General features: G+C 27.9%; 2 protein-coding genes across 2 annotated transcripts; both read right to left on the bottom strand.

The window, feature by feature from the left end:
* On the bottom strand, positions 1-3,944 carry LOC110628410 (BTB/POZ domain-containing protein At5g48800). The gene is made up of 4 exons (XM_021775053.2): positions 3,524-3,944; positions 3,111-3,177; positions 848-2,014; positions 1-776 (listed from the first exon to the last, which is right to left on the bottom strand). Exons 1-4 carry the CDS (start codon positions 3,745-3,747, stop codon positions 243-245), a joined length of 1,992 nt encoding a protein of 663 aa, XP_021630745.2. The 5' UTR covers positions 3,748-3,944; the 3' UTR covers positions 1-242.
* Positions 3,945-8,848: 4,904 nt separating this feature from the next.
* On the bottom strand, positions 8,849-12,126 carry LOC110627810 (cyclin-dependent kinase inhibitor 3). The gene is made up of 3 exons (XM_021774179.1): positions 11,482-12,126; positions 9,539-9,742; positions 8,849-9,358 (listed from the first exon to the last, which is right to left on the bottom strand). The coding sequence occupies exons 1-3, from the start codon at positions 11,922-11,924 to the stop codon at positions 9,286-9,288; spliced, it is 720 nt and encodes a 239-aa protein (XP_021629871.1). The 5' UTR covers positions 11,925-12,126; the 3' UTR covers positions 8,849-9,285.
* Positions 12,127-17,040: the final 4,914 nt, after the last annotated feature.

The following is a 17,040-nucleotide window of genomic DNA, read 5'->3' as shown; positions in this document are numbered from 1 at the left end:
TTTATAAAACTCAGTAGTGAGATTTGGAAGTTTTGAAATACTGCATTTCAAATGATATCAGTGTAGTATTCTCCAAAGAGCATCACTTTCTAACATGAGCCTCTGTTCTTGCTAATGAAAAACATCATAAATCATATACAAGGATGCCAACAGTAACATTTATAATAGTAAATAGGTTAACAAGAGCATGGCTCACAGTTACTCAACCAATACAGAAAAAGAATCCATGTAACTTGAATTACCTAATCAGTGCTGGCACATGTTCTTTCTATCACTCTAGAATCAGTTCTCTGAGAATACCTTGAGGGAGAACTTGATCCCCTAGAAGAACTCTGCCCAAAGAAGTTCAGCTTACCAATTTTCTTTGAGAAAGAACTCATGAATTTTCGAGAATGAGACCTTTGCATATCTCTCTTCATACAAACATGTTCTTTCTCTAGATCGTTTAATCTCATCCGTAAACGAGCTAACTCGAGTTTCAACTCTCGGTTTTCTCGCCTAAGTGATGCATAGTTGTCTCGCGGAGACATTGCTGCACTTAATGCACCACTGCTGATCCTCCATGACTGGTGCATTGGTTTGTGGTCTTCATCACCATAAGAGCAGCACAATGCATTTCTGAGTCTTATTTGCTCAAAATAAAGCACTTGAACAATAGCTTGGAGGGGCAGGCGTTCATTTTGTGCAGCATGTGCACCAGCTTCTTGTGATAGCTTTTGGAAATCAATCAGTTTACAGAGCTTCTTCCTGTCAGAATCTGGTAAGCCCTGATGAGCCTGGATGCAGCGTTGGGAAAGAATTAGTATAAAGATATTGAAAATCAAAACAAAATATCAGAAACACGTACTTTAAGGTAAATATCAATTGCTCGATATAATCCATCATGTATGGTTCTTGCATGTTCTGGTAAAGTTTCTGCAATGACCATGAACTTGGAAAGCTTGAGGTTTGCATCAGGAGCAATTTCAGCGAGATAATTGTCCACTAGTTTTGCCACCTTGAACAAAGCAGTTTGAGATGGTGAATGAGGACTCCCTGTTTCAAAAACAGAAGCATCTTCCATATCATCTTCACTGTCATCTTGCTGTGAGAAGTTTACCAAGATCCTATGAACTGTGTCTGCATCAAATAAAGTATCAGCTGCATGTCTGAAGGATGGAATCAGAAGATCATCAAGAGTTGCAATATCCAACTGGGAACCAATTCGTCTCTCTAGATCAAGTCTACAAGCAATTGTGCAATCAAGCATCACTGCACTTCGCAAAAGACCAAAGAGAAAACTGATTGGAACTGTAAATTTCTCAACTGGCAGAAGGTTGACAATTGTCTCAACCACAAGTTTTTCATTCTCTGTTGAAATCAGATCGACTTTTGCCTGGCTAGATGGATTCCATAAAATAGATTTCTTTGTCAGTTCCTTCTGAGCATAGTTCACAAGCGATGCTCCAATGCTCTCAGGCCGGACCCCACGACACTTCATAGCTGTCATGACTCTTTGGTACAGGTCAATCCTGAGAACTGAGAGATCTTCTATCCACCAGTCCCCTTCACATTTGGCTTGTTTGTTGGTGTGAAGTCTCCCTGAACTGCTATACTCCAAGCGTGAGAAGCTTGAGGCAATTTGCTCAGCACAAGCTTTTGAAGCTATTGCATCTATGCAACGGCTGACTATTTTCAGCTCATCAGCAAGAGGAAGTAGATTCTCACATTGTTGCAATACTTCAACACACATTTCAAGGTTCTTGCAAACAACACTCTCTAGATATTCTTCAGCACGAGAACCAAGATTGTCTTTTGAGAACTCTTCTGTCATTTCAAGGTAATCAGAAACACAACACAGCTGAGCAACGTTTGCTGATGTAATTTCAAAGTTAATGCCATAACAGAATTTTGCAGCCAACTCAAATGACTCTGCTCCTCCTGGTAGATTAAGAAGCTCCACCCTTGAGATATCAGCATCCCTATGTTCTGCAACCAACTTTCGGATTCGTCCACTGCGAGACACAAGTGGGAACTGCATTTTGAATTACATTATCAGAAGTTTATCAAAACCCATGAAATGCGTTGATATGCCCAAATGAAAAGCGCATGCAATTAGGATTTGCTCATTCTTAAGGTGAATTACATACGAAGTAGCTAATTACTTACAGGAGTTCTACCAGCCAACAAAAATGAATCAAAATAAATTTTCATACCAACTATAAACTTAAGAGAGAAACTTTTCCTTTGTCTCCCACAAAACAGAGGAAAGAGAATAAACTGGAAATAAAGTGAGATGGCGTCTGAAAGGTTCATGATTTTTCATTTCTTCTGTTTTGTTGAACAGTAATAATAGTAGAAATCAGCTTTTATCACACAAATTTGTGCACAGACTTTCTGCAATATTTCCACTTTTTCTCTTATGCCCTTTTGTTGGTTGGTTAAGCCTTGGGACTTCAAACCAAGCGTCATCAGAGGATATGGTTGGCGTCTCCCCTGATAGGATCAGGAGAAGCATCTAGGTTATCTGCACCAGCATATCCAGTCAATGCCGATTGCTAACCATCTTCTTAGTGGATCTATACCCAAGAGTTTGAGGCGAAAAGGCATTTTCAGAAAGTGAAAATTAAGGAGGATACTTTAATTTGAAGATTTCGACCTCATGACTAAGAATGTAAAATTCTATGCTGTACCATATATCATTAATCTTATTTTGAAACTGGAAAATAATAATAATAATAATAATAATAAATTCAACAGTAACTAAGCTTTCATGTTCTTCCCACATCAGTGCTGGAGAAAAGCAAGAAACTCTGGACTATCTTACTTGAAACAACAATCTTCATAATTAACCATCTAGGAAAAATGGTGGCTCCTTGCTCCTTGCACTCATTTTGCTAATGTCTACATGTATTTTTACACCAATTTTTCCAAACAAAATCATCATATTAATCCCAGTAATACTTAAACTCTGTAGTCCTGAAAGCTTAGAGTGGCAAATCAAGCACCTTCTTTGTTCTCTGCCACCACAATAGTAAACAATGCTAAAAGAAGTTTCATCCATTAGAAGCAGTGTATACATGAGTGATAAATTTAGACATCGAGACATGACCTTGCAAAAACATTATTACCTTATGTAATGCGAATGTCCCTCCACTCACTTCTATTGTGATATCACTTGGGACATCCCGGAAAATCCTGCAACAAAACAATTATCTGTCACTACAAAAGAACTATCTCAAAACTCTTGCGGACACCAACTGTTAGAAACCATAACCAGTAGAACAAAGTTGAAGGTTTAGATTTTTAGAAACCAGAGCATAGACAAAGAAATATGCAAAACCGGTGGCTGCATCACAGACACTAGCAAAGATAAGAAAGAGGAAGGAGAAAAAGACAACCAGAATTGGAACAAAATATGTAATCAAGATCACTACACTACTAATGCAATAATCAAATACACAAGAGAAGGAGGAACCAACAAAGAAAAAGAAAAGGAGAATCACAAACACGAAAGAATAAAACTTTTGTATAATAAACAAACCATTCATTGTATCGCTGCCTGGAACACTTATCCAAGGAGAGTTGCTGCTGCTGCTGGTGCTGGTGGACGAGCTTTTCCATGAAGGGAAAGGAAAGAGAGAGAGGGAGGGAGACAGAGTAGGAGGAGATGGAGATGTAGGTGTTGGTGATCAGTTGTTCTATTCTATGGCCATTTTTGTCGAACAAGTGCAGTCCAAAACAAAAGATTGCAAGTGTCCAAAGCATAGGGCCATACTTTGTAGAGTGTGATGGGACATGCTCATGCTGTTGGTATCAAACTGCAGTGTGCTTTGTAATGGATCATACCATAAAAGGTGAAGTGAAGGAACTGTCACTGCAGATCGTACCCTTTACTATGCTGCTTCCTGCAAATCCGGAGCTCTGCTTTGCTTTGCTTTTGCTGATAAAAGGTCTAAAAAAAAAGGAACAAAATGAGTTTTTTTTCCCCTTTTTATTATGGACATTTTGGTTCACATTCACTTTATTCTCTCTGCCTTCCTTACGGTTAAAGCAATTTGCTTTTGCCAATAATTTCCATAGCAATGATAGCATGCTACAAAGTACCAAGCATTGGACTAAATCTAAAATAGTGGGCTGACGTTAAAATCCTAAATAAATGAAAAATTACTATTATATCTCTAGAGTAAAAACAAAAGTCATTAATTATTTTCTTTATTTTAAAAAATACATTAAATTTTAATAATTTAAAAATTTTATTAATTAATCTTTTCATTACATTTAGCGATTAAATATTATAAAAAAATTTAAACATTCTCAATACAAAAAAATTAATTAATAAATTTTTATAAAATTAATAGATTAATTAATAAATTTTTTAAAATTATATAGATTAAATAATAAAATATTTAATTGTTAAAATTACCAGAATAATTAATTAATAAATTTTAAAAAATTTTAAAAATTTTTTTAATATATTTTTTAAAATTAAATGACTATTTAATGAGTTTCAGAATATAAAAATTAAATAATAAATTTTCTTAAATAATTGTAGTTATAAAATATTTAAGGATATAAATTCAGTTTTTTTAGTTTAATTTTTATTAATTTTTAATCAAGAAAAACTTCACCAAATTAAGTCCAAACTAAATCCATTATAGCAAGTAATAAAAAAAAATAATTTAGTATAATTATATTAAATTTAAATTTATTAAATATGTATTTTACTCTATTAAATGTAAATACTATATTAATAAATACGTTAACTATTAAATATAAATACTGTATTTATTATTGTATGCTGCACAGTTTACCAAATGGAGACCTAAGTTTAAACTCTATTCCACATCAAGTTTAAAAGCAGTTTTTAACTGATTATTTAGTGGTTGAAATCTGTATAATATTAATCAAAATAATTTTTCACTAATACAACAATGGTTAACCGTCAGTTGCTAATTATATTCATAATTTACTATAAAAAAAAAAAAAAAATCACCACTAACTTGATGAGAAAGCTGGTCGGGGATGATAGTCACATCCAGTTAAGATGGATATGACACAAATACTCCCCCTTTGTCTTTTCAATAACAATCATATTATATTTTTTTCAGGAAATTAATATAAAGTAAGGTTTGATTCAAAATACTTTATTTTTTTAAAATATATTTTAAATATCTTCATTCTGGATAGATCATAATAAGATCAATGGAAGAATTTTTCTATTTGATTTCAATAGCACCTTAAATTTGGATTAATCAAAATCAATTATTAAAAAATATATATATATTTAATATAAATAAAAAATAAATTAATCTCTTATTCCACTACAGAATCCATGATTAACAGCTACTAAGCAAATAGAGATAAGCATGCATTGCAGAAATAATTGAATGGCATTATATATCAAACAAAACAAAAATAATGAATAGTTTTGCTTTAAACATGGGTTTGTGAAAGTATCATCACTTTCCTCTCCTTGAAGAAAAGCAAAGAGAAATATAGGGAGATGGTCAAAACATTGGAAAGGGAAAGTGGATAGGAAGATAAGAGAGTGGGAGGAGGTGTGGGTAGTGCCTACTTTACAATAATTTTATATGATTACCCACCACCCTTACCTTAATGTAGGTGGGCTCCACCTTTGAATTTAATTATTTTAATAACATATTATATCAATGATATGATATCTTCCACTCCACCCCCATTCCTTTCATGTAGATAGGAACAAAAATATTTTGAGTCAAAATCTTTAGGTCATGTCTGCCTCACATTACCATGCATTTATACTTTTTCCCCCAAATGTATAAAGTGTAGATAAATTTTAAAAATTAAATTACTAAATTTTATGGAGTATATTATAAACTGACTTTTTTAAAGTACATCAATGCATATTGTAAAGTATTAGAAAAAAAGGGCAAAAGAAAACGGCGGTGGATAGTTGAGGGGAAAAACATAAAAGTCCAACAAAAAAATGGGCCAAAAAGTGTGGATAGGCCCAAATGTACTGACGAGGGATGTCCAAGGTAATAGTACAACATAGTACTTACTACACAGAACGTAATAGGTTTCGAAATCCTGCAATTACCTGCCAATGCCACTGTGCTCAGGGACTGATTTTCGACTTGGACGCATTAAAAACACCAAATCAAATCTAATTTCATTGGAATCGATTTTCAATATTATAAAATTTAGAATTTAAATTTTAATTAGAGTTAATTATATTTATAAAAAATCTTGTTAGCTGAGAAAGAGGGAGCTAGTGGAGCTACTTTTAGTGATGAAATTCTGAGCTTCCGCTGCTGCCTGCAATTGCATCCGGCCTCGGCTCAGGAGATCACCCCGAAATTTTTATAGTGTAATACTAATTTGAATATTTAATATTTTTAAGGGTAATAAAATAAATATATATTTATAATAATTTACGTTTTAAATTTTGATGATAAAATTAAATTTTTTTAATTTATCATAATTATAATTAAAAAAATAAATTTAATCTGAAAAATTAATAATAACTTATAATATAATCTTTAAAGTTTTATATTATTAATAAAAAAAATATTTTTTTAATTTAAATTTTATATTAAAATTAAAAATATTTTATATTTATTATATGTAATATTAAACATATTATATTAAATAAATATTTATTATAAATAAATCTCTATTATATATACTATTATATATAAATAATATATATATATTAAAGTATTTTATTAAAAGTTTATATTAAATATTATAAATTATGTGTGTAATATATATTTTAAATTATAAAGTTTTGTTTTTTTATATTTTAAGTTTTTATTAATATCTAAGCGAAAATAAAAAGTGAATAATGAAATAAATAAAAAATAATATTATTGTAATAAAAATATGTATTTAATGATTATTTTATTATTTAAATAATATTTTAAAAATTATATTATAATTTATCGTTTGTTTATTTTTTTCGTAGCAAATTGAAAGATTTATTATTAATATCAAGATTTAAAGTGAAGCAAATGAAATATCGTAAATATTTTGATTTTTTTATTAAATAACTCTATTTTTAATATACAGCTCATATCAAATTTAATGAGACATTTGACGCTCCAGCATTTAATTCTTAGGAATTTATTACTGATTTTACATGAAAAAAACACTAGAAATTCAACATAATGATGCTAAGTGTGAAATGTCACATCCTCTTATTAAAACACCAAAAAAAATCAAGCCGCCTTTGGGCATTGGCTCTTGACTCTTCTTCCTCATTAATTCCTCTTTACTATCTCCTATTCCAGTGAATTCACAATTACCAACTCTTATTATTTCAAATTTAAATTGTTGGACAAAATTATGAAATGGAGGTCTATCATAGTTTTCATAATTTTTTTCAGTTTAAAATATTAATGGTTTTATTCTAATGATCTCATTGTTATTTTTGAAATCACCTCCTTAGAACAAGAAATTTCATATATAATAATAAAAAAATTTTTAAAAAAATCTCTTTAAGAATTTCTTATTCTTTACTTTTTCTTTAAAAAGAAATAAATGGATGTACAACAGTACATATCAAAAAGTGAAATCATTTCTGAAAACTTGCTTTATCAGGCAACTCATTCAGTAATTCAAAAGTGTTCATCTCATACTGCATTAAGTTCTGATTTTTAAAAAAAAATTGCATGAAGTTAGATTTTTTTTTAAATTCAAATTAAAAAGGAATTTAAAAAAAAAAAAAAAAAGACTTGCACCCAAACATATACCCACAATAAAATCATTATGATCATTCTCACAGGAGAATGAATCTTTGTCATGAGCACTTGTTTACTTTCAGAAGAAATCGAGCCAAAAATAATCAAAATTCAAGTAATAAAGAAGCAAATGGCCTGAGAAGAAGAGAAAAGTTTTCAGGCAACTTGCAGTCATGAACAAAAACCCATAAGCAAAAAATTGAAAAAACAAAGAAAGAATACAGTGAAAACTCAAGAATAGAAGAAAGAAAAAGACACTATATAATCTATGTTGAAAATGTTGTCTTCAACCTCCGATGCAAAACTTTGCAGAACCGTACAATGTTCCCATGTGAATAGGCAAATTCACCAATGCAAAGGTCTGTCCATTAATGCAAATTCAATAAATGCTCCATTGACAAGCTCAACAAAATTACCACCACTAGTAACAGAGATAGGGAGAGATAAAAAAGAAAACCCAACAAATTTTAAACAAATATAAATATAATGAAAAAGTATGCTGCCAAAAAGAACCTGAACCTCTGAAGTAAGATTCTACAGAACAATCCAAGGCTGCAACCTGCAAAAACCCCACCACCACCATCTCTACCACCTGTGAGTTTGAAATCTAAATGTCCATAGCATGATGGGGCCAGTTTCCTGTTCAACTAACGGAGACCATGATGAAAAATAATAATGAAATTTTAAGTGAAGGAGAAAAGGGGAAAATAAAGTAAAATTAAATAAAAAGTTTATGCAAAATTATGATTTTCCCTGTCCATAAAGAAAGACATAAATAGATATAAAGAAGGGAGAGAGAGGATATAGTACTGTCAAGCCTAGAGCTTTTGGACAGGTAGTTGAATAGTGTGGTCCTGTACAGAATAAATTTATGAACAAGGAAAATTTTCAAGTACTTAACTACTTAAACTAACAATTAGTCCAAATTAATCTATCAAAGCAACTGTCATTGACAACATAGAGCCATAGACCACCGCAGTTCAGCACCACACATAAGGTCGAGTGGGACAAAAAATGATCTTACTCAGATTTACAGGCTTGGAGACATCACAATCAAAACTTAAAATTGAATACTTATGATGTTTTCTTGCATAATATGTATAATGGAAAATCTAGGGAACAAAACAAAGAAAAAGACGAGCATGTGTAATGAGAAATGAGTTACATTTATTTCCAAAAAGAACATTCATAGTTCATCCCTACGTATGGACAAAAGTAAAATTTCATAATTTAATAATAATAAAAAAAAGAAAATAAAATCTAGCAATTAGATATACCTCCTAAAAATTACAATAGTGAACATCTAATCCTAAATTATCAGTTGTTCTCCATTCTCCTTTTAAATGATTCCTTTGCCTCTCAATTTAAGCAAATAATCTTGATTTGGCATCTGGCTAATGTGTAATTCATCAGCACTGTTACAAATTCAGAACTTCTAATTTTGCATCTTCCATGTCTCCAATTCTCTTCACATAAGCTTGGAAAGATGACAGAACATACCCCACCAACCAATATTACTACCTCCTTCAAAACCCTTTAGCATAAAATCAAAGGAGTCAGGGATATCCTAGTGATAAGATGCTTATTTTGGAATCACTTGGACCCATTCGTAGCGTCCAGGAAGGGGCAAATCATTTACAACATCAAAGTTGTACCTGCAAAATTCCAGTAAACAAATTAGAATACTAACCTAAGTTAGTTGGAAGTGCAATCTGGTTGAAATAATCAGTTTCATTTTTCATTTCCTTGGATCACTAAAACTGAAATGTACCTATAAGAACAAATATGCATGAACTATAGCATAATTTTGATGGGGAAAAAGCATAAGATCATACTTCTCAATGAACAGTCTCTGCTGCTTCTGTTCTGCACAGGCAAAAAATTCCTCCATGTCTTCTGTTGTTGGGTTATTTCTCTGTATGACATTCCTAACTCTTCGGTTAGTTGTAGTTGAGCTGCCCTGCCTTGTGGTGGAACCTGGGGTTCCAATGGTATTTGAATCCCTTATCAAGCTGCATGGTGTGCTTTCTCTAGTGCTTCTGCTTATCAAAATATCACAAAAAATAACCCCATTAAATACAATTAACGGTAATGGGAAATTCAGATACTCATTTTGTGGTACATTAAATAGCTTCATCAAATTTCTTTCCAATGAATAATTGAAAATGTTAAGATATAAATACAGTATTAAACTAAAATAAATTGACATCACCATTATTTTGGAAAAGGAACTTATGCAAAGAAAGTAAGTCGCACTATTTACAAGGACAACATCCAATTTGAAAGTCAGGAGCCATACAGTGAAAGAAAGAAAGAAAACTGAAACTTTTTGTCACCTACTATAGCCCTAAAACAGAGTCTCCCAAATAAATGCATCAGTCTGTAAATAGGCCCCATGAATATGATATATCATTATCCTCTAATATGCTAAACCCAAAAGAGGCTGAAGAGTTATTGGAACTGGCATTGCACTTAAAAAAAATTAAAAATAAAAAATGAAATCCAGCTTGAGTCATAGCAGTTAGCACCCTTTTTTTTTGTGATAAAGCTCTTAAAAAGAAAAGGATTCATAAAGTTATATTGCCAACAAACCAAAAATACCAAGATCATTCACAGACTAGTGATATTTAAGGAAAACTGAGATGATAAATCAGAAAAAGAAAATCTTTATTCAAGTTCTGTGTACCCTTGAAAAAGAAAAGGCTTAAACTAAATTTTCACAGTAGACAGAAACGCAAAGTTGAAACATTAATAACTCTGCTGATGGGCACATGTTGCATAATGGAAACCTGTGTAAAATATAAATTAAAGGAACCACATCTCACAAGTCACACACATCACTAACCTTTTGTGAAAGCAATGCAATAATATTAATGTATCACATGAAAATGAAAGCTCGGAAAGAAATAAATAAACAATAGAGCACCCCCCACCGCCTCAAAAATTCGACCAAAAAAGCCCTAAAAAATAAATAAATAATAAAGACTTCTTTTACATATATACCCTTTCTCGTTGCAGAAAAAAAAATGAACCATATAAACACCCATCATCTCTGCACAAGTTCTCAGCTCGTGTTGTACTAGTAGCCCAGTTACCAAACTAAAGCTATGCAGACAGCACAATTAATCACCAAGACAAGACACCCCATTGACCAAGCAAAAATATGAAGGAAAAACCAACAAAATTTGAAATTTCTTTGAGGGGAGACTTGTAAAAAACAAAGAATTAAGCATGCATGGTTTTCTATTTAACCCTTCATACAAGTTAGGGAAGTGGCAAAATCAGCATCTCAGTACAATGAAATTTACTTTTCTTCCTCCTCTTTTGGAGAAAGGAAAGCACTTTACTGCTTCTTCTTTCCGTTTTTCCTGATAAAAAGGAAAATAAAAGAAAACAAATATATTAAGGTATCCTTTCTGGAGTAGCAGTCACATAGGCAGCTTGCTAGGCGAAAAGGAAGCTGCTTAGCTTATTACTTGAGAAAAGAAAAGAAAACAGAGGACATAAAAAAGGGGAGAAATCCCAAAATAAAAATCATAGAACAAACCCAAAGAAACGGCTACAAGTAGCAGCAGAAGAACATTACAGAATGAACAATAATATAAAAACCCAAATACAAAAAAATAAAATACAATAAAACTCAAAAAATTGGATAACTAAAAGGAAAGGGACCAGAAAACAGAGCTATATTGAAAATCCATACCCAAAAAAAAAAATTGGGGGGTATCGAAAAAGGAAACCATTCTGGATGAAGCAAAAGAGCAAGACAAGATCATACCTCTCTCTGGGTTCAAAGTCCAGATAGTTATCTCCAAAAGAACCCTCAAGACCCAAATCCTCTGCTTCACACTTCAAACCCAACACTTCCCCTTTGTTACTAAAACACACCTCTTCTTCTCCACCGTCACAATCACCGACAACCTTCATCGAACTCTTACTCAACCTAGAACTCCCCTTGGAGTTCAATTTTTTGCCAGAGCTAGAGTCTGGGTTCCGTTTAGCTTCTTGTAACAGTTGCGGCTTTTCAAGGCGGCGACTCCTGAGCTGAAGGTAAGAAAACGAAGAGGTATCAAGGTTAGGAGAAGCAGAAGGAGAAGGGGGTTGAAGACGCTGAAGAGCTAGGGTTTTAGCTCGAGTACGGACACCCAAGGTGGTGGATTGAGAGAGGTCCATGAGGGCAACGTCTCCAGTGATTTTAGACTTGTTCATGTACTTACCCATGAATGTGAAGCTTTGATTCTGATACTATAACTACGTAAGAGAGTGAGTAGGTGTCTAAGGTTTCATGGGGAAAGGGGACAGTGATGGTGGTGGTGCAGAAGAAAGAGTAGCAGAAAAGAGAGGGACCAGGCCAATTTTGTATCTGAAAGCCGAGGGGCGAGCCCTGGATTATAGAGAGGGAAAAAAATAAAATAAAAATAGAAATTTAGGGTTGGGATTAGGGAAACATTTCTCCCCCTTTTTATTTCATTTTCTTCGTTATGATAATTTTGAATTCCCACCTGTTTCTTTTTTTCAAAAAAAAATAATACACATGCAATTTTCGATTGGCTAAATACTTAAATCCGATGCCGTTTGTCAATTTCTAAAACATCCCTGCGAAAACTTAAATTTCATTAAATTCAATTTATAATTAAAAACTTTATAACAATATAATTCAATTAATTGTTTTATAATTTTTCACTCAAAATAAAATAAATTAATTTTTTAATTTAAACAATTTTATTTTAAAATAATTTGAAATTATATATAATTTTATATTAATTTATTTAAACTTTTTCTTACAAATTAAATTATAAACTAAGGCTAAGTGAAATTAATACAATCTTATGATCATTTTTGCAAGTATGCTGACATCAACTAATTACTCCATTTTTAAATGAGCATTTTTTAGATGATTAAAAACATTAATTATTTTTGTATTTTTTGAAATTATATTTTTTTAATTTTACTATTTATTAAACACCATAATTACTTTTATAATTATTTTTTATCATTTCAAGTTTTTGTTGGTAAATTAATAGAGGAATAATTATTGAATTTTAAATAATTAACTGAGATAAAATGATATGTAAGTTGGTTTGTTTTATATAAAACATTTTTTTTAAAAAAAATATTTTCTCATTTTTTGATATTTAGAGTATTTAAAAATTTTAATTAATAAAAATATTTTCTTAATTAAAGAAAAAAAATAAAAATGACTTGCTCACCTTGACATTTTTATTAATGTTTCACCATATAAATTTTTTAATAAAATTTATTTTTAAATTAAAATTAAGCAATAAAAAATAAATTATTTTATTAAAAAAATATTTTTATATTTTTAAATATAAATTATTTTCAGTGAAACCAATAAACCATATTATAATTATTTTATTAATTATTACAAAAAATTGTTACCTGAAGGGAGAGAATGTTAATTAATTTGTGTATATGAATATATATGATCTTTTCTCCTCCCATTTACTGTTTAATTATTATTTTTTGTATGATATGTGCAATGTCTCATCATTTTAAAATTAAGATTTTATTTATTTTATGAAAAATGTTTTTATATTTTTCAATATTTAGAATATTAAAAAAAATAATCAATATGATAAAAAAATAATATTCTCCTTAAAAAATAAAAAATTATTTTTCACACATTAAAATTTTTATTAAAATCTCCATATATAAATTTATTAATAAATTTTATTTTTTAAATTAAAATTAAATTACCGGTTTAGAAAAAAAAGTGGGAATTATAGAAAATAAAATTAAAATTAAAAAAGATGAGTCTCGTCCTAGAGTGATAAATTCATATTAATAATGTGTGTACTTCATCTCACTGCTATTGGTCTAGGCAAATATAGACCATTAATTAGAAATTTATAGTGTATGCTTCATTTAGTTGAGTTTTAGTTTTTTTTTATATTTTTTAAATTAAAATATAAAATTATCTCTAAATTTTATATTAAAATAAAAAAAATTATTTTATAATATAAATTTACTTTTAAATTATAAAAAAAAAAATTACACTGCCAACTTTTTCAACAATCATTTGCTCTATTGTTCGTTTGTCTATGCATATGGGTACTTAGAATAGTAAATTCAATTTATTTTAAAAACGTGAAAAATTTTCCCTTAGTTTTATAATAAATAAATTTATTATTTTTTTATTTATAGTTTTCTCACGTTATGCATATTTTTCTTTCTTCTGCCTTTGATAATCAAGCCTCCGCTGCCAATAGTAATGTAGTAGGGATTCCCTGCCAACAGAAATATTTTTATCAAAATGTTTAAAAAATTAACTACATATACATTTTTTAAAATATGAAAAAAGAAAAAATCAGAGTAATAGTAGAAGGGAAAATTGATGGAAACAAAAAGATTAGACGGTGTCAGAGGGAGAGTGTGCACTGTCACATCCTTTTACTTTCTCTTATAATTACTACTTTAAGCTAATTGATTCCACCCTTATCTCCACTTTTACTGATTTGAAATTTCATTCACTTCCCAACAATCATTGGCTTCTCTTTTTCCTTTTTTCTTTTTCTTTTTTTTTAATCACATAAATATATTAAAAAATATATGGTTAGCAATACGATTATTTTAATAAAATTAATATTAAATTATAAAAAAATTTTAATTTAATTTTTAATTATTATTATAATTAACAAATTAATTTTCATATTTTAAAAATCTATTAAATTTTTTTTTCATCAATAAAATAATCTTTCCATATATTTTTATCATAAAAAATATGATAAAAAATTAAATTACTCCATGTTTTTTTCTCCACCATCTCTTCTTTCGTCATTAATTTTTCATTAATTTTTCATCCTCTTATTTTTCTTTGGTTCTTTTTTATTCTTCTTTTTAATTCTACTTTGAATTTTTTTTGTTTTCAGGTGGAGGAAAAGGAATAAGAGATTTTTCTTTTTATTCTTCTTCATCTTCTATTCTTATTCTCCTTTGCTTTTTTTTCTTCTTCTTCTCCTTCATCGTCGTCATCATCTTTTTTTTTTTGTTTTAAGTAGGAAAAGAGGTGAGACTATTTTGTTAATAGAAAAAAAATTATAAGAATATTTTAATAGATATAAAAAAATATAAAAATATTTTAATAAATATGAAAAAAAATAATAATATTTTAATAAATTTTTAGAAACTTACTTATTAATAATAGTAATATATAATAATTAAATAAAGAGTTTTATTTGAGGGCAAAATTAGATTTTAAATTTTTTTTCTCTCATCTTTTATCTATTTTTAATGCAAAAGAGAACGGAATGACTATTTCGTTGACAGAAAAAAATGATAAAAACGTTTTAATAGATATAAGAAAATATAAGGATATTTTAATAAATATGAGAAAAATAATGATATTTTAATAGATTTTTAGAAATTGACTTGTTAATAATAATAATATATAATAACTAAATAAATAATTTTATTTGAGGGCAAATTTGAATTTTAAAATTTTTTTCTCTCATATTTTATTTACTTTTAATACAAAAGAAACGGAATAATTATTTCATTAACAGAAAAAAATAATAAAAATATTTTAATAGATATAGAAAAATATAAGGATATTTTAATAAATACGAAAAAAAATAATTATGTTTTAATAGATTTTTAGAGACTGACTTATTAATAATAGAAATGTATAAAAATTAAATAAAAAATTTTATTTGAGAGCAAAATTGGATTTAAAAATTTTTTTTTTCATTTTTTATCTATTTTTAATGCAAAAGAGAACGAAAATGGTTATTTCAATGAAAAAAAAATATAATTATATTTTAATAAATTTCTAAAAATGTAGAGATTGACTTGTTGATAATGATAATATATAGAAATTAAATTATAAATCTTTTAAATTATAATATAAAAATAATATTTTAAATTTAAAAGAAATAATTAATGGATCACACGACCATCAGGGCCTGCGGTTGAAAGGCTGCTTAATTCCTCATCTAATCTTAAGCCTTTGTTTGGATGTTCATGGAGGGAGATCCATTTTGTACATTAGAGCATGAACATTTTTAGGTATTTAATTAATTAAATTTGATTGATAAAAAAATTTGAAGAGAATTTTAAATTTATTTATTTTGATTGACTTTAGTATTAATTAAATATCTAAAGATAAAAAAATATGTAATTAACTATATATTAATTAAATTAAAACATTTATATTAATTTAAGAATTTTTTTTCTCTCACCTTTTTCTTTATTGCAGATAAATCAGAGGAGAAATTAAAAAAAAATATTTTAGTGGGCAGTTAAAATAAATAATATCATAAATGACATGTTTATCTCAATTTTTATTTTTTTAAATATTATATATTATTGAACCACAATTGAGGAAAAGTGAAAAATTAGATGCAATTAAATTCATACCATGTGTATCAAATACACAATTTAAAAATCAAATATTAAGTAGAGAAACCTGTAGATGCATCAACAAATAAAAATAATTAAAAAAATAGGGTAATTTTTACAAAGAAAATAAAATACAAAAATTAGAAATAATATATATATATATTATTTTTCTCCACTTTTTAATTTGTGTATATTGTTCTATGTGAAATTCATCTATGATCTTATTTGTACTAAAATTTCCATAAATTTTATTTAGATAGATAATTAATAATTGAAATATAAGATTTAATATGGAGTACTGAAATAAAAATTTTTCTAAAATATTCAAATGAATAATTAGTTTATTATTTTGTAATTTTTTATTAAAATTACTATAATTATTTTGTAATTTTTTATTAAAATTTTATTTTTAATATTTAAAATTTTAACATAATTTTTTAAAATTATTTATTTATTACGTAATTTAATTTTATACACTATTTTTATTATTAAAAAATAATTATCTCACTCAATTAGTTTTTAATTTATTCATATAATTAATTTATTGAACTATTTAAATTTAGAGAAATAAATTTTAAAATTTTATAAATAAAAGTATTTTATAAATAATATTTTATTAATTAATAGTTTTATGAATTATTTAAATTTTAAAAATATAAATTTAATAGATAATAAGTTAGATATTTTAAATTTAAAATTATTTAAATATAAATCAAGTATTATTTTTTTAGATAATTGATTAGATTATTTAAATTTTTAAAAAAATAAATGAAAATATTATTTTTATAACTAATGAATTAAATAATTTAATTTTAAAAAATTATAATAAATATAATATTAAATTATTATGTCACTTTAATAGTATTATTTTTTTTATAATTTCGTACATCACAGTCATATTTAATTATAATATTTTATTATTATTTTTTTAAATATTTAAATATATATTTTTTATTTTATATATATTTTATTTCCATTC

This window comes from Manihot esculenta, chromosome 12 (assembly GCF_001659605.2).
Source record: "Manihot esculenta cultivar AM560-2 chromosome 12, M.esculenta_v8, whole genome shotgun sequence".
NCBI lineage: Eukaryota > Viridiplantae > Streptophyta > Magnoliopsida > Malpighiales > Euphorbiaceae > Manihot > Manihot esculenta.
The sequence above is the reverse complement of the archived record's forward strand: the minus strand, read 5'-3'. Positions and strand labels throughout refer to the sequence as shown.

Excerpts from the sequence above, each read along its gene's own strand:
- LOC110628410 (XM_021775053.2), bottom strand. The coding sequence starts at position 3,747 with ATGCTTTGGACACTTGCAATCTTTTGTTTTGGACTGCACTTGTTCGAC. Across the intron at positions 3,178-3,523 it reads AGGCAGCGATACAATGAATG|GATTTTCCGGGATGTCCCAA; the intron begins GTTTGTTTATTA and ends GTTTTGTTGCAG. Across the intron at positions 777-847 it reads CAATTGATATTTACCTTAAA|GCTCATCAGGGCTTACCAGA; the intron begins GTACGTGTTTCT and ends CGCTGCATCCAG.
- LOC110627810 (XM_021774179.1), bottom strand. The coding sequence starts at position 11,924 with ATGGGTAAGTACATGAACAAGTCTAAAATCACTGGAGACGTTGCCCTC. Across the intron at positions 9,743-11,481 it reads GACTTTGAACCCAGAGAGAG|AAGCACTAGAGAAAGCACAC; the intron begins GTATGATCTTGT and ends TTTGATAAGCAG. Across the intron at positions 9,359-9,538 it reads CAGAGACTGTTCATTGAGAA|GTACAACTTTGATGTTGTAA; the intron begins GTATGATCTTAT and ends GGAATTTTGCAG.